General features: G+C 41.1%; 1 protein-coding gene across 2 annotated transcripts in view; it reads right to left on the bottom strand.

The window, feature by feature from the left end:
* The window catches only part of ADARB2 (adenosine deaminase RNA specific B2 (inactive)), a 313325-nt gene that overhangs the window by 96424 nt on the left and 194992 nt on the right, over positions 1-21909 (bottom strand). Inside the window, exons 2-3 of one of the 2 annotated variants that reach the window (XM_013185763.3) lie at positions 14390-14476; positions 5025-5932 (exon numbers count right to left, since the gene is read on the bottom strand). In XM_013185763.3, coding sequence (XP_013041217.2) covers positions 5025-5932; positions 14390-14476 — 995 coding nt within the window. The remainder of the gene's footprint in view (positions 1-5024; positions 5933-14389; positions 14477-21909) is intronic. The other variant, XM_048047579.2, reaches the window with a different exon arrangement.

Below are 21909 nucleotides of genomic sequence, written 5' to 3' on the forward strand. Positions count from 1 at the left end.
AAGCTCTGCACATAAACACACTGGAACAGCGTATCAAAAGTCACTGTTAGTTCTGTGCTGTCCCTCTTCACACCAGAGTCAAATCTATCATTGCCATCCTCAGCACTGGCTTAATTGCAACACAGGTGAGAGGGCATGGTAGCAAGGAAGTTGGCAAATTAGGATAGTTAGAGAAATAAAGTGAAGGAGGCAGGAACAATTGATACTGAATGGAAATGAAGTGTTTTACAAGCCAGAGAAACAAGCTTTTGGAGGGAAGCAGATAAGAGGCATGGGGTACAAGGCTTTCCCTGACGTGGTGCTTGCTCTTTCCATGACGTTGTTCACGGAGGTGATACTGTGGTTAGCTGGCAGGAAGCTTCAATCTGCACAGGGTAAAGAATCAGTGCAATGTGAATACTAGATTGCTCTGGTCTGCAAATGGCACTTGTGAAAAATGGATTTAACTGGATTTAAATGGTTAACCTTACTTGCAGAAGGAGAAAAAACTTTGCATCTCTCTGATGACACAAATGCAAGTCACAACGAGACTTCATTTAAATAAATAAATTTGCAAGGACTGCTTTGGAGGCTCTGGATGTGAACCAGCAACAGCAGTGTTAAGCAATTTCAAAGCAGAGTGAATGTGATTTTCACACCTATTCGTTTTTAATTTAGGTCCATTTGAAATCCAAGCACCCCTCTATTATTAATTAATGGTTTTGCTCTACAGCAGTAAGAATGCTGTTTAGACTGAGTGAGATAGATTAGACGGACTGTAAGATTAGAAAAACAATCTGTAAACTGGTCAGATGCAGTTGGGGGTCACCTTGATCTCCTGAAATGAGTGCACGGCACTCAGAAAGTCTGGGAGTGTGAGCGCAGATATCTACAGTGCAGACTCATTAGGGCTGGCTGGGTCAGCTCTCCTCGTTGCCATCTCCCATTCTGGATTACAAGAATATTATCTAACAATGTGGGGAGAAATAATTGTCAGACTTCCATAAAAGCTGATAATTGAAGAAAGTACATACCATTTGATAGACAGTTTGAGTTCAGACCAAGTATGCTAGGAAACAAGGAGCAATTATTTAGTGACTTAGAAAAGGCACACAGTGGTGCACTGTACTTTCCATTCTCATGACTCACTTTCTCTCTGCAGTTCTTCATTAGTTTAGCAGCTCTCCAGGCTCCTCCTTGGCTACTCTGATCAACATGGTATGCCCAGTCCCAGACCATCAATAGTACTTATCTCATGCTTTGGTGGCCTAGCACAGATAAGACATCTGGTTTGAGGAAGAACAGTTGCTGGCAGATTGATGGGCAAATCTTGTGATCATTTCAGATCGTCCTTTGATAATCTCAGCTACCTCCTATTCACCTTATACACGTTCAGGAGCTCGGAACCCCAGCCATTGTTGTACATGTACGTGAATCACAGAATTGGATCAAAACACTGTTGAGGACCGCAGAGAAGCCACAATTTGGATTATGTTATCTTTAAATTTTGAGTTAATATATTTTTCTCCTGGTGTAAAGCGTGAGGTGTTGTTTATTTTGGGGTATAATTTTGCAGTCATGCCAAACACATAGTGGAACAATCACAGAGAAGAAAATCAGAGGCAGAGTGATATTCTTTTACAAAAACACCGGCAATTTAAAGCGCTCGAAATTTCATGGTGGGTTTTTAGCATTGGCAGGAGAGGGGCAGGGGAGACAGCTGAAGAACCAAGTTTGACTCAGTTGCCCCAGGGAATTCATCTATTTCTGGTTTTGCTGTTCTTGCATTTCTTTGTTTTGCCTGAATCAGAAGAGATCAATATGGCAGGACTTTACATCTATGCTCTACATTTCCTGGCGGTTCGAGAAGCCTCCTGTGTAGGCAGCACCTATTAGGACAGACTGGAGAAAACAGTGCGTTTTTTGACATTTTGCCTTGAATCTCCCTTGGTCAGCAGGGAAAGTGGCTGTCAGGCTGAGAGCATGCCTGAGGGCCAGGCTGAGGAACACCAAGTCCCTGGGAGCCTTGATAAGCCAGGCACAAATGTCAATGGTTGGAGTTCCAGCTGATAAGAACATGTAAAATTTTTGACACTTCCTTAGACAAAGTCAAATCCATAAGTTCAGCACAGCTGGGCTACCAGTGTTACGAGGTTTTTGGCTTTTCCTGTTTCCAGTCAGGCTGTAATCAGGAAAGGCCAAATTCTGGCCTCCTATATATAGCCACTGATAACAGCAATGGGAACAGGAGCAGAGACACACAAAGGCATAATATTCTTTGGGAAGGACAACCACAGAGATAAACATACGCCTGTATTCTACAAAATATTCAAAATATGGGTGAAACTGATCTAGTTTGCCTGTCCTTACTATCCATGAGTTAGTTATCTGATATCCTAAAAAATAAGATGGCGCGCGCACACACACACACACACAAAAAAAAAGAGTGGTGGCCGCATAGAAGAACAGTTACTCCTTGTTCTGTGAAGAAATTAAAACCCCCTGATATTTCAAATTCTGTCCCTAAGCTGTCTGAGTTTCAGAGTGCTTTCATGCTTTTAAATAGATTTAGACACAAAACAAGCTGAACTTACTAAATGAAAAGTAGGCATAGCTTTGAAAATGTGGCTTGAAATGTGTCCTTGAAAATATGTTTCACAGAAGATCAGAGAGATAGGAAGGAGCTGAAACAACTTTCAAGGCAGCTGGTTCTGACCACAGCTCAATGAGAACAACACTCTTTCCAGTACAGTTACCACTGCTTCGACTGACAAAACAGCCAGATGGACTGACTGAAGCAGTGAGCAAAGAGCCACTTGATGAGATGCTGCATAACGCAGCCGGAACAAGTAGAGATGCTTCTGTATTTAGTGCCCAAGGAAGTCGGTGGAAATACATTTGCTGGTGTCAGTGGAAGTTGGCTTACAACATAACCGACTATCACAAACTCAGGTTTTGTGTCATGGTCGCTATGTCTGTTGATGAAAAAAGTTAGTAAGGAAGTCAGAAGAAATCAATGTTAAGGCTTCTCTCTCAATTAATGTGCTGAGTGCTGGCATTAAAAGTGCCTGACTAATCTTTTAGTTGGACAAAACGTAACCATTTAAAAATACTGACAGACGAAGTTTGATGACTCCTTTTCACTGACATTTATACTTCCAGAACAGTGAGAAAACGAAGGTAAGGAGGTCAGAAAAAGCCTTAAAAAAGAGAGAGAGAGAGAAAGAGAATACACGATGAAGAATGTGTTTTACAGTGAACAATCTGGGATCCAGGTAAGATGTGGTATTTGGATGGAGGATATCAAGAAGCCAAGTAACCAGGAAATATTTGAGAGATCCAGGAATCAAAGCAGTGGTACTTGTCCTGCAGTTTCAGAATATGAGATACCAAGTTATCTGTTGATGAATGCATGGTATTTACCTGCTGATCCACCCAGCGAAGTTCACTGAGGGCAGTAAAGCAGCCAGTAGGACACGAATAGAAATTCCTCTTTATATCCAATTGCTGGGTTTCCATGGGGAAGGACAGGCATGTTCCTCAAAACAAACTTTTTTTTTTTTTTTTTAACCAGAACTAATTAAGACAGGAGACAGCATGGAGTTCTCAATTAAATCTCATCCATACTTCAGAGGAGTACTGAGAGGATAGAACTGCCAGGTTGGTCAAAGCCTCCAAAATGCCTGCAAAGCAGTCTGTGAAGATCACTTCTGTTCTTAAATTATGCTAGTATCCCACTTGTACAAGGAGTTTATAAACCAGAATTAAAGGGAAGGAGGTGGAGGATTATGATGTATTTTAGAATTTCTCACATTTCTCATGTTTCCTTTTTGGAAACAGAGGAAAGAAAATTCCAGGTCACTAGATAAAATTCCTGGGTTCTGTAGGCAATCGTGTCACATAAAGAATTCATCTCCTATCAAACTCGGTCTTGCTAATGAACATCTTTACTAACGTTAATGGAAATTGCTACTAACAATTTGCATTTACACACTACTTAAGGATCTTAAAGTGTTCTTTCATATAATATGCCCATTTTTTATTACAGGAATATTGGATTTAAATGACTTGCCTAGGGTCTCACAGCAAGCCAGCAGCAGAATAATTCTTAGAGCTCCCAGTGCTTTGCAATAAATCCTGGACATTAACAACTCCCTTCAGAAAGGGAGCTTTGTGGTGGTAGATCACCTCCTGGTGCTGGTGGATCAAACCTTTTATGATAGTGGAAACAAACCAAGAAATCACTTGAGCCCATGTAATGCTTCTCAGTGTCTGCAAATCCTGGCTTCCTTTGAACCTAGAAAATTGACACAAGTCTGAGTAATGCTAAGATAGCCTTTGGCATATAACCAACTATGAAATTTTGATGTCCTAAGCGTGTACCTCAGATCTGTATTTTGTGTATGAATACAGCAGTAATATCTACATTTATTCCAGGAAAATTTCAGAGCTTTCACCATTCCCTGTTAGAGGCATATTTGGAAAAAAAAAAAGAAAAAAAAAAGGAGGCAAAACAAAAAAATGTAAGACTATAAAAACCAAAAATTCCTATATTTTCTAGTGACAGAATTGTCAGAAGAGTTTGCTCTAACAAAGACACATTCCATGTCATTGCTATCTCCTCTGGATAGTGCTGTCCTCAGCAAAAAATAACTCTAAAAGGAGAATATGGGACATCCCTTTGTTTATGGACCCACAGCAAGAAAGAGGCAGCATTACAAAATGACCTGCTTTTTCTGCATGTGTCAATGTTACCATTTTCTCTACCAAATTGAAACGTTGACATTTTGCCCTACCTTCTGCCTCTCATCTATGCCTCATATAGAAAGGGATGGCAAATTGTGCCCAAAGATTTTGGATATGATTTTTAAGCTTTTGCCTGTGATACATGCTTTTTTTCTATGAAAAGGGAGCTATTTTGTGGCACGGCTCTTGCTGTAATATCAGAGGAGCCATCTGATAGCACAACAGCAGTAACAGCAACACCGATCGCACTAACTGAAAGAGTTCCTCCAACGTGGTGGTGGCTACCCAGGAGCTCTCACCTGTGGCAAATGGTGACATTTACTCCTGCTGGGAATGTGGCTGGGCAGCCGAATGTTAAAGAGGGCCTGCAGCGCGGCCTGCGCTGCTTGGCCCTTGGCCAGCTTCTTGCTACGTCCTGAGCCTTCAAATGTTCGCCCGTCCACTCGCACCGCCATCACAAAGCTCTTGATGTGCTGCTTCTCCACGGTCTCTGACAGGCAGACATACCGCAGGCCTGACCGCAGCTCATTTAGCAGCACCACCGGGTTCTTCTCGCTCTCCGCTTTGGAGGCCATCTTGTGCCTGTTTTGCTTACCATGGCCCATTAGGTCCAACGTATGGCAGAGTAAGCGCCCGTGGCGATAAGCGGTGGAAAGCAATTCGTTATTAACCGGGTTATAGACTGAAAAGTCCTCGCTGTGTGTGGATGGTTCGAACTCCTTGAACAGAGTATCTGGGAAGTCTGCCTGATCAGAAGTAAAGTCCGTGGATGGGTTGATGCAGTTCCCCATGGCAAAGTGAGCTTGGCAGGCGTTGGGGAACTGGACAAATGACTTCAGAGCTAGCTCCGCAGCACGCATTTTGGCTTTCTTTTTCGTGGGCCCTGTGCCTTCAAACGTAAGTCCATTTACTTCCACAGCAACAGCAAAGACTGGAGCGTGTACTGGACCTGTCTGGGAAACCATTTTGTATTGTAAACCTGGTTTAAGTTCATGTAGCTGGACCAGAGCATTCTTTGGTGTCACTGACCATGAGACTTTCTTCCAGATGAGTTGGAGTTTGCAGAAATGGCCATTATTGCCATCCTCTAAGGGTCTTTTTCTCTTACTGCTAGGTGTTCCCCCTCTTGCCCTCTCATTAGAGGGTATTGGATGATCCTCCAGGTTGCCAATGTTTCGATTTTCCTTTACTTCTGCACTGCTGGTACCTGTCAGTAAAGAAAGAAAAAACCTCACATTACAGTTGTCATCAGAGCAGCTGACATCATGCCTGGGGCTGGAAAAATAGCCAAAAAAAAAAAAAAAGTTAATGATAGATATCCTTGCTTGTCCTCTTTTTGGCTGGTTTCCTTGTCATAGCACAGATTCTCTGCATGTCCTGAATGATTATTTGTTCCTAAGGTCCTACTTCTGTTAGTCAATAGCCTCCTGTTTTAAAAAAGATTACATCACTCAAAGATAAAGTATAACTGATGCCATGTGATTTAAATAAAATACTCTATTCACACTGGATAATTATAGTGAAAAGTGAATAGTTTGCAAAGCTTCCTAAGGCTTTTTTTTTTTTTTTTCTATAATCCATGTGTGCGAATACTTATGAACACATTATTAGAAATCACAAGTGATTCACAAATGAATCACAAATAGAAAAATGGGCAAATGCATTGAATAATTTATTTGCTATGAATACATTGACCAGTTCTACTCACACCATAGGTTCTTTTGTTGCTAACATCACAAATCCAGCTTAAAAAATGATCAGAAAGACATTCCTAGCATTTGAAACAATAATTTGGTCTGGCCTCAGATTCCAGTTTAATAAATGAGAGTCTTTCTGTCAAGTTCAATTGCAGATACTCTTAGCTCCTGCATCAGCAACAAATAATATTGCAAAAATTCTAGGTAAATCTAAATCAGAGAAGGAGAAGCCAGAGCATCATGACGGGAGTGATTACTGTTGTAAAGGATGATCTATGTCAAAGAAAGCAGTGGGAGAGAGAGACTGCTAGGAAGCACTACGGGATGGGGGAAGGGGATGAAATGACAATGGGGAGCGGTGGGGGGAGCACTCTGCTGCTGTTGTGCCAATGAATCACACTGCTCTAAACTACTCTTTTGCAGTGCTTGTGGTGCTCTTTGCTACAGCAGATATATGACTGAGAATGGAGATTCGTCTCACTGATGTCCTGAATGAGACAGAAAATGTGCTTATATCTAAATAAGCGTCATAGGACATTTCTGTCATTTCTGATGATTTTGTTTAAACGTATTGCATCTCTGATGCATCCCCCAGCCCTCCTGTGCCTTGCCTGGGGCAGAGACCAAGTTGGGGAAGTAAACATGAATTTAATCAACCCGTGAAGCAACCCATCCCTGGAGCGATGCACCTGATCCCTTTCAGAGCACTGCCTGGCTGCCTGCTGCATTCCAACCAACATTGCTCGCGGAGCCTTTTCCATGTTTTGTTGTCAGACACGAGCATGCCACCTGTGCAGGATGTGTGAGTCCCAGGCACGGGGGAGGTCCATAGAGGACAGAGAATCATCTTTCCCCTTTCTGCAAGGCCATGGCCATGTTCGGCTTCCTCTCTGCCCTGATGTACAAGCTGGCTGCAAGGATACAAGAGGTGAGCATCCGTCTACGCCTCAAGGAGCTTCTGCTGGAGCAGCGTGTCTTTGCTGCAGCCCAGTCTTAGGCTGTGCTGACAGATGCACAGGGGCCCGCAGAGAATTATGTGGAACCAACCACCATAATTAAAAACCTCCTTTGTGTCCTGATGAGTTGCACTTTTATCAAAAGACTTTTTCTCATCAGAGTGATAAGGCTGCACTCATGCAAATTGTTCCACAGAGAGCAGCTCACTGCTTGGACCTGAATAAAAATCCTGGCATGACTGCATGTGTGAGAGCCCATTTGCAGGGCTGAGGCTTTCGGCTCCCTTTTCTGAACACCCTTGGGTGCTCACTGAACTTCCAGCCTGTGTCTGTGTCTCACCAACGTTACTTGCTGAGCTCCATATGTGTGCCGAAGTGCCTTGCTGAGGCAGAACACGGACTGAAAAATTAAGGTCTTAGTGACTAGTTAATTTTTATATTCTGAAGCTAAGGGGAGAGAATGAAGACAGGTGAGGAAGGAAAGAAAAAGAAATACATAATAGAAAAAGAAAAGTTTCATCACTTGGCATTCAGCCGTATAAAATGTGACATCTTTAAACCAGCCTAACTGGAAATAAGACATTTAAAAGGTCAGGTTAAGTAAGACACAAGGATAATGTGGTCTTTTCTCGTTGAGTTCACAACACTATTTATGGAAGTTCTGATCTGAGGGGGAAGGAGACGCCAGCTTTAACTTTGCTCTATTTGCCTTGGCAGTGACTTCGGCCAGCCATTTATTTTCCACTGTGACTGTTTCTCATGTTTCCACCCATACTAAATACACCTCTTTGCTTGCTTGCTTTTTTGTTTTAGAAAAAAAATAAGGTGAAATATTTCAAGCAGACACTTTTCTGAACAAAGTGAGTTTTATTCAATGTTTCACAACTCCTCTATCCTCTTACCTAGCAGGTTTTTACAGACCCAGTTATGGTACATAATGATATTGTAGTCAGGAAGCATGACAAGAAAGATAGCTTGTGCTTCACACTGTATTCGGGATTGAAAAGAATTTGTATTGATTACGCACCACTGAATAAGAAAACTCAGGGGTTATTTGTGTTTGTAATTCTTACTGTATTTTTTCCAGATTTTTTTTTTCTTTCATAGTCAGAGCACCATAAATTTGTGAACAAGAATGTGTGACCTTAGCATCATACCTTAATTACAAAAATATGGCAACATAAAGTAAACATTACTTGTTTGTCTTAAACTCAGTCTGTGAAATTCTTTAGCCCAGCTTTTGGCCAACAGAGTGTTTGCACTGAAGCAGTGAAAAAATGCAGTGATGTAAACACAAAACTTCTAGAGATTAGGCACAGCAGATACGTGGACAGGGCTAGGCGTGTGTGAAGGTGATGCATGGTGTGTCTTGGCCTCATCACAGTGAAGGAAATCCATGCAAGTGTCCCTACAGACAACCAGATTTCTGAAGGACCTCATCCTGAAACACCAGGACACAGCTCAGTTCTTCATAGACCTCAGTGGGAGCTGCAACAGGCCAAAAGTCGTCGCATCATGTAAAACAGAAGCAGCCGAAACTCTGTGAGTGCCTCAGAAAGCCTGCAAGCCTGATGGACTTGTGTGATATCTGGCAGCAGCCGGACAACGTGAAATTACTTTATACTTTCAGGTATCTTTGAAATAGGAGGTCTTTGAAATGTGCCTTTTATGAGACCTCTGTATAGCAGACATGAGATTACCTCTCTAATGGTGGCACATGTACTTCTATTGTGAAAATCAGACAAAGCAGGCAAATGACACCAAACTACATAAGATAAATACAGTAAGCAGCTGTAATAGAACAATCACAAGCAATTTTAGAAATGAAGAGCACTAAAAGGAAAGGGGTAAGTCGGAGGATACACACGGGGAAAATGCAAAACTGTGGATCATTTTCAGCCCTGTTATCTCTTGTAATGTCTTTGCTCTTGAGTTCCCCAAACACATTCTCTACACATTTGGAAGTAATTATAATAAAATATGGTTCTCCAATGATGAAAGGTTGGAGAAAAATAAAATTGTAAGGGGACAGAGTTAAAAAAAGGAGAAAGAAAAATATTACAAATTTTTTTTTGGCAATAGATTCTAACCTATTGTGTAAGATCTCAAAAAATAATTCTGCACTGTAATATGTCCTCAGATAAGTTTATTCATTGATTTTTTCAGTTTTATAAGCAAGAGGAGACATTGCAGTCTTGTATTTTCTTCAGTAATTGAATAGGAGAGAAGAAAGCAGTTAGTGAAATGTATTTATTTATGCACTATTCCTCAATCTTCTGTCTGCTCTTTCATGTTTTTCTCCTTTTGGTCATTATGCACAGTAGAGTTAACCTAGAGAGTCTGCATCATCAAGAGCTTTTCAGAACTATAATGCATCACTAATAATGACACTGCCTATGTCTCTGGGTCATAAGGGCTCTGCAGAACTAGCCATCCGATACTCCACGCTACATTTGAAGAGATAATATTGTTCCTGTTGAAGGTTATTCTGCTGCCAAGCCAACTTTCAGGGCGGTTGGGAAAGCAGAGGTAGTAGGTGGCATCTTCACTCTGGCTGGCATCTTTAATACTGAATCACAAGGGGCAGCACATTATTGATAGGCTCTGATATTGAAAGAAAAAAATTGCAGTCTCTGTAGCGTAGCAAAATTCTGATTCAACCGATTTGTCTGAAACAGGAAGTTACTGCTGTTAGAAATGTTTAGCAAACACGAGATTGCCACCAATGCATGTTCCACAATACAGGTAGGACTTCCCTGTGTTCTGCATTTTAATGTCTAGCCCCTGTTTGACCTGCTTACCTAGAGTATGCTTTTGCTGTTCATCTACATTACATTAACTGCAGAGGTTAAAAGAACTGACCTCCATAATTCCTGGCATACTTGAAAGTGAAAAATTTTAAATCAGAAGCAGTAGGTATGAACCTGGGAGACAGAGCCACGATACCTTTGTCCAAGGTCAGCTACTACATCAAAAGTGATGTAGGGCAGTTTTCCTCTTGCAGGCGAGATGACATTTTCATACACATATTGAATCCATGACAGAGGTTTGGGAACTCTTCTGCTGGGGATTTCTAGGTTTATACTATTGACTTTAGAATAATAAACTTGTAGATAACAACAGAAATCACTCCTTCCTCTCTTAGCTGCGAGCACACAGACATCTATTTTAAAATCTTCATGAAAGAAGTCATTATGGTAAGTCTACTTAAGGGAAACCAGCTCTGATCTCTCTGTTGCAGCTGTAGCCCTCCTCACCAGCTCACAGGGCTCAGGCTGCTTAAAACAATATTGCTAGGATTTACTGGTGTGTAACACCACTCTGAGGAAAACATTGCCTATGCACAAAAAGTACGGGATTTTGCTGAGTTGAACTGGAGACTGAACATTTTTGAAAGGTGTTTGCCATTGCCTGTGGCTGTTCCAGCCACAAGTTGGCAGTTTGTCCACCACAGTCAGAAACTGAAGATGAGCTACCGAGGGTGCACAGACAACTACGTTTGTCTAGATGCCAGCATTTAGAAACAATGCCCATCCTTGGCCTCTGATTTATATGCCATCTCAAAGCTGGGATATATATCCTATTTTCCACACCATCCATGCTACTGGTAATATGTAAGATAAGGGGAGCATGAAGGGAAAAGGGAGAGGTCATTTTTGAATAAATAAAATGAAGATACTCTACTTTTCTCACGTTACTGTCTGAAATAACTGTGAAATCCATGCATCTCTGGTACAACTCTCACCAATTAGGGAAATTATTCAAATAACCTGACTTTGATGATGCTCACACTCTGATGCCCTATGTCCAAGGTAGCAAATGAGCATGTGAAGCAAAAAACATGGGCAGCCCCGAGCAGAAATGGATTTAAGTACATGCATGAATCTGGACCAGACTAGAGCTTAGCTTTAAGCACGGGAGAGATCTGAAAGGGGGCAATGGATACAGTTTTCAGAACAAGACCAGGGGGTTGGTTCTCCTTTGTCTGCTGGTGTGAGATGGCTTGGGGCTTTTCTTGCTGGAGGAGGGTGTTCCCTGCGTTCTGGGAAGCATGATCCTTGCTATATCTCAACTGTGCAATCTGAAAAGGGGTTTGACCAAAAGGCTCATAACCGAACATGCTTCTAAACGCTGAATCGTGGGCTGGGACTCATCCCACATGACTTTTGCTGTGTCTGAGATCCTTACGTTGGGAACCATCACCTTCAGATCTCCCTGCTGGCACTGAGAAGGGTTATATGCACCAGAAGGGAGCTGCACCACATCTATGCATTTGGCACCATTGAACAATGACAGCCACAGGAATCATATGCTCCTGTAGACCCCAGATGTATGAGTGTTTGTGTCTAGTGATGGTCTGCCTTGATGTTGTAGCATAGTGTGGATGGAATGATTAAAGATCAGGGACGGGCAGAGGTCTGTAGCATCATGAAAGGCAAGCAGGCAGTGAATGGGGAATGATTATTCACTGTTTTGTACAATCCAAGCCCTAGAGACAGCAGACTTGAAACAACAAAAGGGTGAACTTCTTGACAACACAAAATTGCTGAACTCCTGCTCCTTACTGTTGTTGAGATCAAAAGCATCAGTGGGCTCTGGAGAGGACTAGACAGGTCTGTTGGCGTATAAGAAATATGATGAGTCAGGTGCAAACTCCAGCTGAGTAAATTCCTTGCTGGGTGCTAGAAAGATATACTGAGGGAAGGATCACCCTTTAAATGTCCTTTTTCTCAGTGCATCACTAACAGCAAATGTTGAAGACAGCATACAGAGCTAAACATCCTATTTCTAATCCCATATGACAGTTCTTACACTTTTAGGTACATCTGACCTCTGGGAATGAATAGGGCGATCCTTTTCTCTCATGGTCAGGGTAAAGTCTTCACTGTAGAGTGACTATTAGCCTACCCAAAATGCCATTCCAAAGGTACCTAGGGCCGTCAGTACATTTTTTCAGCATTAGTTTATGGATCATAAACCACATTAGTACTGTCTATATGTTAATAACCACCAGTTTAAAATGCACTTGCAGTTAACCTGCCATGGCTAAAGAAAGCCTAAAGGAATGTGGAAGAGGATTTGAATCAATTTCAGCTGGTGGGACTCTGCCTACTAATACAGCATGGTCTGGGCAGGGTGCTCTCAGAGGATGCTCAGTTAGCAGGGATAACCCAACCACTGCTCTACCTTCCTAGCATTCTCCTAGGTGTCTGTTAAATTGTTAACACAATAGATGGTTCTGCCTACTCAGAGCAAATCACTGAAGCTCTTTACAATGCCTAATTAGTACACAGGTACCTGTGTGCTATAGAAATTAGTGGGGTCTGTGCCATTATACTAGAAGTGAACAGTGAAGTATGGATGACTGTAAAGTAGTTCATCTTTGTCTTTTTTTTTTTTTTTTATGTTTCCTAATAGTAACACTTAAAATGTGTTGTATACGCAAAGAAAGAAGCTGCTGTCGTTATCACTGGAGTGAGTGTTTGACCCAAGAGAGGATTAGGCACAGTGTTCCTGAAAACAGTGAAATTTGCTATTTTTTTTTTTCAGAAAATGTAGCTTACCCCGTCCATGTGAGCTATTTTAAAGACAGCACAGGCTTAGCTTTACAGCAGCAATAAGAAAATGGTGTTACAGTGTTTGGCTTGTACAAACTTCCTACATTACCTAAAAATAACTAAGTGGCACTTTTGGGAAGCATTACGCAGGAGGTGCCTGCACAAGCTCATCATGTGCATAATATGTTTCCTGTGTGTACTCCTCGTATCTCTTCCTGAAAATGTAGCCTCCCTGGGACCAATCTGAAGGATTTTCAGGATTTTTTCACCTTTGCTGAGATATGTAAAAACCTGCCAGTCCCCCTGCAGCAGTACATTGTGGTGTCCATTTGATCCTCAGCAGCAGAAAGTAGAGGGCTGTGCTCAAAAGCTATTACCCTTGTGCTGCATCATGATCAAACCACAGCAGATTAGCAACAACAACGGGGGAAAAAACATTCCTCCCACCCACTGCCTCTAATAGGGCAACATATCAGTGTGTGTCTGGCTGGGAAAGAAGCCCATCTGGTAGGTGATACTAAAACTCAAAGAGTTGTTCATTTGGTTTAGAAAACTTCCCACCTTTCTTTTTCTTTTTTTTTTTTTTTTAATGATTCAAGATATGTTACAGTAAGCAGGGCTGGGTAACACATGCCAGTTGCTTCTGGGTGGTAAGTGGGAGGGCTTGCTGAGGGCTGTTCAATCCTAGGGACACACTCCTAGGCTGGTGGTTGTTTCAAAGACTTCGTATCTCCTTCCAACCAAGCAGCGCTCCCATCCAGCTCCACAGCCACAGCACCAGGGGTATCAGTGCCTTTCTTGTAGTGCAAGTGCCCAAGAGAATCTTGTGCTAATTTTGGGGTTACATCTAGTTTGTTTAAGCCTGGTTAAATCCCTTCTCACCTTCTCAACTGTATTTTTTTTTTCTTCTTTTCTTTTTTTTTCTTTTTGTTCCCCAGGTCATATCACCAAACTGATGGAGAAAACAATCTTGCAAATTCTGCAGTCTTTAATTTTTTAAAAGTACTTTGTAATTTAGGAGGTATAAACTGGGGGGAAGACACAGTACCAAAACAGTTCTGACTCTTAGAGACTGTGAGAAAAGCAAGCAAACAAAATAAGGTAACAAGCAGGAAAGGAAAAGGAGCTTCACAGTACTGTGACCCGGAACAGAAACATTCCTTCTGTAATAACTTTTCCCTTTGTATTTGTGACACAATGCTTATAAACCCCATTTTCCAGGCCTGCACAGGGAAAAGTGGGAAGGTGAGCTGAGGTTAACCCCTCCTTTCCTGGATATCAGAGAATATGTTTAAACTTAGCATCTGGGAACTTTGCATTCTGCATGAGGACTGGGCCTGGGGCCTGCCAGTGTTTGCAAGCCCACCTCCTTTTCACAATTGCCCCTACACTACAGAGCTTGTATTTTTGAACTTTGTTATTCATCTGTTTGTAAAGAAAAGAGACTGCTTACTTAAATTGTCTTCGTCCTCCATGGTGCTTGCGCCAGGACTCAGATACTTGAAGGGTGCTATAAAGGTTGACAGTATGCTTACTTTTTCTAGAAGAAAACAGAATAAAAGACACATATAAAATCAGTATTTTGTCAGTGCACCCTGACAAAATACAGATCTACTCTACACTTCTCAGGTGAAAACATCTTGGCAAGTCCTTTTCCTTTTTGTTTTTCCCAGGTCCACATCTCCACCAAAATCCACAGAATTGAAACGCATTTGTTACAGCTGGCACGTGCAAACCCCAAATGCATGTCCCTACTGCTTTCTGTGTCTAAGCAGTGCTTCTGGCTGTGTATCACAGAGGTGGTGCCCAAGCACTGCCTTCCTCCAGCCTGGACCTGCTGTGAAGGCCAAATGAGAACTGATACTGATTGATACTAGCTCAAAATTTAGCCTTTTTTTTTTTCAAACACTAGAAACAGAAATATCGATGATACATATTTTATTTAGTTTGTTAGCTAGTTGGTTTAGTTTGTTGTTTAGTTTGTTGAGTCTGAATTCCTTCTGGAAAGCTACAGATGCTTTGCTGGGGACCTACATGAACATAGTGGCTACTTTAGGGAGCGGAGGCAAGAGAAACACACTTTATAAAGGTGATTCATAGATCTGAAGGACTTATTTGCTTTCCTAAAATACCTATCTGCTTAGAAAGCCTTAGTGAGGTGGAATGGCTCTGAATCATGCACATTGTGAACAGTGCTGGGCTTTCATCTTGTGGCAAAACCATAAAAAACAATCTAGGCATGTCTTCTTTCAGGTAGCACAGGACAAACGATTTGTGTGGGGACTCTCTTTATTGGTGAGAAAGTACTTTGAATTTCCTTGAATTACCTGGCTAATAAATGTACTTTTCTCAGGTAGCCACTGGTCTGGAAGGCATTCTGTCTGAAGAGCTCTTAATCTTTTTCTATTTCAGCAGCACATCTGTTAGCTTTTCAGCTTGGTTATTCCTACATTTGCAATTAATCCTTGCTCTTGTTAAAGACTGTTATCAGAATCCATCAAAAAATGACTGCAGATGTTTGCCTTTAGCTAGGTAACATTACAGCTCAACTCTATTACGAAGAAGCACAGTAAAAGCTGACTGTTCTTTGTTAAGTAAATACAATAAGAAGAATAAAAGACTGCCTGAAGAAAACCTTTTTCTGTCCAGAAACCTTTCAGCCCAGACTAATATATAATTAGAGCACAAATTAGCCTCCCTGAATTGCAGTTTCATTAAGGGATTGTAGTGATGTCACAAACCAAAAGAATGAAGCTATTTGTGAATGCTTTAGCTAAAAGATTTTCCTAAGTGAATACTTTGACACTTCTTGCTAAGGCATAGCTCCCTGAGAAATGCAGCATCTCCGTGAGATGCCGTCTCAGTGTATGGGAGACTGTTGGGCTGTGATCAGGATAAAGGCTGTTATTTTCTCCAGACTTTCTCAGCTAGTTTCTTTCATGAAAGTGAGAAGAACAGAGACTTTTGGGACCTAATCCAAAGGCTACATTGGGTAAAGGGAATGCTTCAGCTAGACTTAGGACCAGAGCGGTCCTTGTCTTCAGCACCAGCAATGGTGCTTTGAGGTTGCTAATACCTACCCCAGTCACCATCTGCAAACCAAAACTGTATAGTTTTATTCCATATTATTACCGGTTAGAGGAATATTCTATGAGTTGTCTTTCACCCCAACACATTCTGTGCATGCAATAGGCCGGATTTACAATATGACTTTGAACCTTATCCCTTTTGCCTTGGGTGGTCCTTTAGCCACCTTAAGCTTTTGTTGTTATTGTTTCCCACCTGTACCCGAAGACCTTGCTCGTGCTTTCACTTTGTGTGGCAGAGAACCACAATGGCCTGTAAAATTTACTGCACTCTTAGAGCAGCAATAGACGCGTTCATGTCACAGCTCACACAGGCCCTAGCAACAGGATATCCCGCAATCAATACAGACAATAAAAATCAGAATTTAATATTTCAATTCATTGGTGGAACAACGGAAGATTTAGTGTATGTCTAGAAGGAGGAGGAGGGCATTTTTTTGAGTGTGTGATGCAAGAAAAGAAGAACTGCAGTATGCATGTAGCAGAGGTGAAATATGGAGCCTATGGAGGAGGGGAAGATAGATGGCAGGATAATTAAATGTAGGTGTTTACAGTGAAGTAATCTGGCTGGATATATATCTTCAGCTACGACTGTGCACTTCCATCTCTTGCACGTTATTGCCTATTAGCATATAGGCACCATAGGACACTACTTCAGCTTTATTGTCAATGGTGAAATTCAGTGTTATTTTTGTTTACCATTTTGGAAAACGATTAGGTAAATTCTGCATTCACCCTTTACAGTCCCTGTATATTTTGCACAATTAGTCTTGTCTCTGCCAGTTTGATGAAATCTTATGAATGAAAATAAGGGATGTGTCTGGATATGAAAAAGCCACACAATTTCTCAGAGAAACACTTTTAAAGTCTCCTTTTCTTTTTTTTTTTTTTCTTCTTCTTTTTCTTACTCTCTTCCCTTCCCATTTTTTTTTCCAAAAAGAAGCAAAAACAGGAGGCCCCAAATTAGAGCTGCTGTTTTTTCTTTACAGTTGTAAATGTTCTCTGTATTTGTTTAAGGAAGTTGTTTTTCAAGGCTAGGAGAGAGGGTCTAGGAGAAGAAAACAAGACATTTCAAAAACTCTTTTCTCCAGAAAGGCAGAATATATAACCCTACATTTATGAGAACCTATATGAGGAGATATTATTGCTTCTATTACAGTTGTACCAAAAGCCTCCAATGACAAGAAGGAGCTATTTCATGAAGGCCTACATGGGCACAAAGGAAGTTGTATTTACAATGGAAATTGAGAGACAAAGAGCAGGTGGTAGTGGGATTTATTTCTAGTTACAGTGGAATGCTAACACAGGAGGATAACATCGTATTTTGTAGCATATTCACTATAAAAACATCCTTCCAAGTGATGACACCTGAAACTCTACTCCAGTACCTTAAACACAAAAATCACCACTTCTACACATGAGAAAAACATTATAGGAAGAAACATTGCTCATCTCTGTTTTGGGACAGAAAAATATTTGAATTCAAGCTTCTTAAGTATATATTTTCCAACAACAGCAAATAGTTAAAAATAACCGTGAGCATTGTGTTGACAGTAGCCATATAAATCACGTAAACAAATTAAAAAAAAGACATTGGCCAAGATATTTTTGTGTATGAAAATCAGAAAATAATTTAGTCCAAATATTTCAGCAAAGCTTAGCATATCAAGCAGCCAAGTTTCCCCTAAAATCTACTCTTTTTGTAAAGTTGTTCTTGCTCCGTGGATGCAGGCAGGTCACAGGTCTTGTAAATACACTTTTATTGTGGAGACAAGAATACACATATACAGCTATAAATAGCTTTTGTGGCCTTCATATCTATCAGTATTTAAAGGGCATCAGACAATACAGCTTGATCATCACACGAACTGAGGTTCTTTCACTCTCAATCACCTGAATAAAAGCAATGGGAATGGCAGGAGTTCAACACTTTTAAAAATCAGTCCTTATACGTGTTGGACAACTTGTTTAGCTTTAAGAAGAGCAGACTGAGTGGGGTCATAACAACAGTCTCCCAAGACATAAAAAGCTGCTGTACAGAAGAAAGGAGCAAACAGTATTCCATGTGCATTAACACAACTAGAAGTAATGGACTTAAATTGCACCATGGAAAATTCACTTTAAACATTAAAAAAACCTTCCTAACAGTAAGGATAGTGCAGCACTGGAATAGATAGTCTAGTGGGGAGGCTGAGGAGCTGTTATTGCAGAAGGGTTGTAGGAAGATGGTTGGCATCTACTGGGTGTTTTACCTTTCTTTGGCTGTAATCGTTACAGTCTCTCCTATCCCTCTAGTCCCCAGTCGAAAGACTTGTCCTGGCTTTGATATCACACAGCAAGCTTTAGCCCAAACTTGGCAAAGTGAGTAGTATTTGTTAATATTAGCTAATCTCTGAGCAGAAGTGTGCGGCATGCTCTTTTGCTTGGCAGCTAATGAGCACTATTAATAAACTTTTTTTTAAAAATGCAACTTCTGAACACAAGAAGGATTAGACAGATGGCTACCAGTGGTTTGCCAGATCAGCGTTAGCAATGTTTTACTAAATTAGTTTCATTCTCATATTTTAATTGATTACCATAAGCTACTTTACTTGTCAGAGGTTTCTTTAACAGAATTATTTTAAAAACAAAGTGCAGATATTATGAACCAGTCTTAAATAATTCACTTGGTTTGCACGGAGTGTGAAATTGCTCAGGACAGGTCAGCTCTGATGCAATAATACAAAACCTATTGAAAAAAACTAATTTGATTTCTCTGAAGCAGTATTTGCAAGTGTTCAAATAGTTGCATTTTTAAAGCCACGTTAGCCTGGCTTTATTTTGAAAGGGAGGGACATGGGGAGGGAAGAGAGCTTGCACATCAGGAGACGATTTTCTACCTTCCTTCTGATATCCTAGTCAGTTCAGGCTTGGGCTGACAGTGATTGACAGGAAGAGGGGATTCCTTACACAAAAGAAAAATTAGGCAAATTTACAGGGAAAATAGCGATGTCTTTAAACCACAGCACTTCCTGAGAGAGGCTCACAGCCTCCTAAACGATGGCCTGTACAGCCACTATGCTGCATCATTTAGTTTAAGCAGCCAGTTTCCAGATAGGGATTTACTTGCTTGGTTTAGAATCAGTGTGTACAGCTGAATTTGAGTAACAGGCATTGAGTCATGAGTTCCTGAGCGTACAGAGCTGTAGCAGCATTGCCCAAGTGCTTTTGGCTGCACAGACAAGTGGGAAGCCTCTGTGTGATGTGAATGACCACAGTGATGCCAGTGTGGCTGGGAAGATCATCTCAATCCATCCCCTCTAGCTGAAGTGGTGAAGTTTTAAGTGTGGATGCTCTGAACACTTCCAGATGGTTCATGTTTCTGTACAGCCATGGCAGCAACCTTGGCCTGTCTGTGTCAACACTGGCATGGCCACGTTCCTGGTGCAGGAGTTCCAGTTTAGTACCTTACACTGGAAGAATTCAAGCCTGCATATTTGCAAGGGGCTAGTAACACATGACAACTCCTCTTTGGTTTGCTTTCTGTTCTCTCTGTCCTACACAGGGAGGTCTGAAGGTGAGGCCTGTCTGGCATCTTGTGCCCTTGAGAGCCATCAGTTAACGCAGTTGGAGCAGCACATCCAACTGAGCAGCCCAAGGGTTAAACAAACAAACCAAACAAACCAAACGAACATAAAAATAAAACTATGTTCTGGAGGATAGAAAAGGGTTAAAAAGTGTGGGACTGTTCCTATCTGCAGAAATGGTGCTTGACATCCCTGTGAGTGTAGCCTCTGAGGTGGACAGTTACTAACGATCTGCTTTCTATAATTGGTTTTCAATCCAAGGCATTTTTGATGATATCCCACACTGGCCCACATGGGAACAGAAAGGAAAGCTTTTCTTGGAGGTAGCAGAGGAATATGTTGAGAGAAAAATCTTCTGGTTGAATAAGATTTTTGCCTAGAACATTTTTTCTTAAAAGTAGGGAGAAAGGGAATATTCAGATTAAGGAATCTAGGTTTTTAAAAGAAAGAAATTAATAAAAAAAAAAAAGTATTCAGCATTACGTTTTGTTATCTGCTTCAGCAGGGACCTGAAATGAAGATGTGAAACATCAGAACACGTTTTTTTCTAAAGTCAAGGGGAAGGGAAAACCAGGGAACACTGGGATAGTCAGTGCTTCAGTGGAAGGCATTTGGCTGCATGAGGCAGGCTGAGGTTTGAGTCAGAAGCCGGAGGTACAAACCCAGAGAGAGGGATGCTTCCTCTGAAACAAGGCAACGAGCTGTCCAACATAATGCAGGAACCACACAGAAAAACACCTGCCTCACCTGGAAGACCCCACCAAGAGAAGGAGCCTGCTCTAAATGGATCTACTTGCACCCTTTATCCTTTGTTTATCTGGTTCTTTGGGCAGGGAATATGTCGCTGCTCTATCACTGCTCGAAATGGGGCCCTCGTCCAAGACAAGAGCTCTGAAATGCCAGTATATTAAATAACAGGAGCAGTTTATGGCATTGTGATACTGCAGAGACCATTGAGTGTGAAGCACCAGTGAGCTCAGGGGGCTGGTAACAGGACTAATATGCCTCCACACATGCCCATGCTCATTTCCTCTACAGACAAAATAACTTCCAGTTTATCACTTAGGAAGCAGAAAGAACCATCCACAAAGCCATGCACGTGAGTTGTACAAACTTATAGAATACAGCTTGAGGTAGAGGACATACGCTCTGGGATGTATTTAATTGATCACATCATGGACCTTAGCCAATACTTGCAGCATTTAGGGCATTATTTCTTTGCACAGTAGGCTGCCCTGCGGCTCTCCTATCCTGCTTTCCTGGGATGAAGGTGGTAGGCTTTAGCTCAATTTCACCATATGAATGTAAATAGGCATTTGAGTAGACAAATCTCTGGCTGTACTTTAGAGCTCTGTAAAAGCCCCCTCCCAGCTCCTTTGCAATGGAAGACCATTTACAGAATGAAGCACGTTATGCTGTGAAATATTAGTTTCTTATTACTTCCAGTAAAGAGCATAGTAAGTAAAAACACAAGGTGGTTGATGGATTTTATATAAGAAAGGCAATACGTATGTGTGTTGTTCTCTATTAGATTCCACAGAAATCAATCTGAAATCTAGTTCAGCCTAGTAAAATTAGATCTAAAACTGTTTAATTTTGTTTCAAGAGTGTTTTTCTCTCCTGATGCTTTGCTTGAGGATACACAGAGATAAAACCTCTTGAGTTATTATCAGTTTATGTGCATCTCCATCTGCCTGTGGAGTGTACTATATTATGTATTTTCTAAGTGATCTGGCTCTAGCTTGGAAATAGCAGTTTAAAAGTCACATCTTCACAAGCTTCTTATGCTATTTGAACATTCATTTTGGAAATATTTTTATTTTGTATTCTATAAACCAAATCTCTTGTTTTTTTGGATGTCATCACTTTAGAAAACAGAAGTACAAGAGAGGATGATTGTGTAAAGTTACTAGTGCTCAGCTCTCTGCTGAAGTCTTGCAATGGAGAGCATAACAATCACTGGTGGATTTATCAGGCATCTCATAAATCTGCATAATTGACACTACCCACGACTATCGGATTGCATGCCAACTGCATATCAAACCATATTATCAAAGGGCATCTGTCTACACATTTGAAGCAAACTGAAGGGCTTCCTCAGTCATGTGGGAAACTAGTTTGGCTAGAATTAAGGTGAATGAGCTAATTTGTCATTAGCCTGTGTCTACATACAAGTTTGCATTACCTAAGGATCCTGAGCTAAACTTGGACAGGAAACTGTATGAAGCTCAGTTACCCACCATTAATTTATATATTAACTGAATTATGACCATGGGAAACAGGGCTGTCTATGCCAAAGTAAGAGCACCAAAGTTAGCAGA

Source organism: Anser cygnoides, chromosome 2, assembly GCF_040182565.1.
Source record: "Anser cygnoides isolate HZ-2024a breed goose chromosome 2, Taihu_goose_T2T_genome, whole genome shotgun sequence".
Taxonomy (NCBI): Eukaryota; Metazoa; Chordata; class Aves; order Anseriformes; family Anatidae; genus Anser; species Anser cygnoides.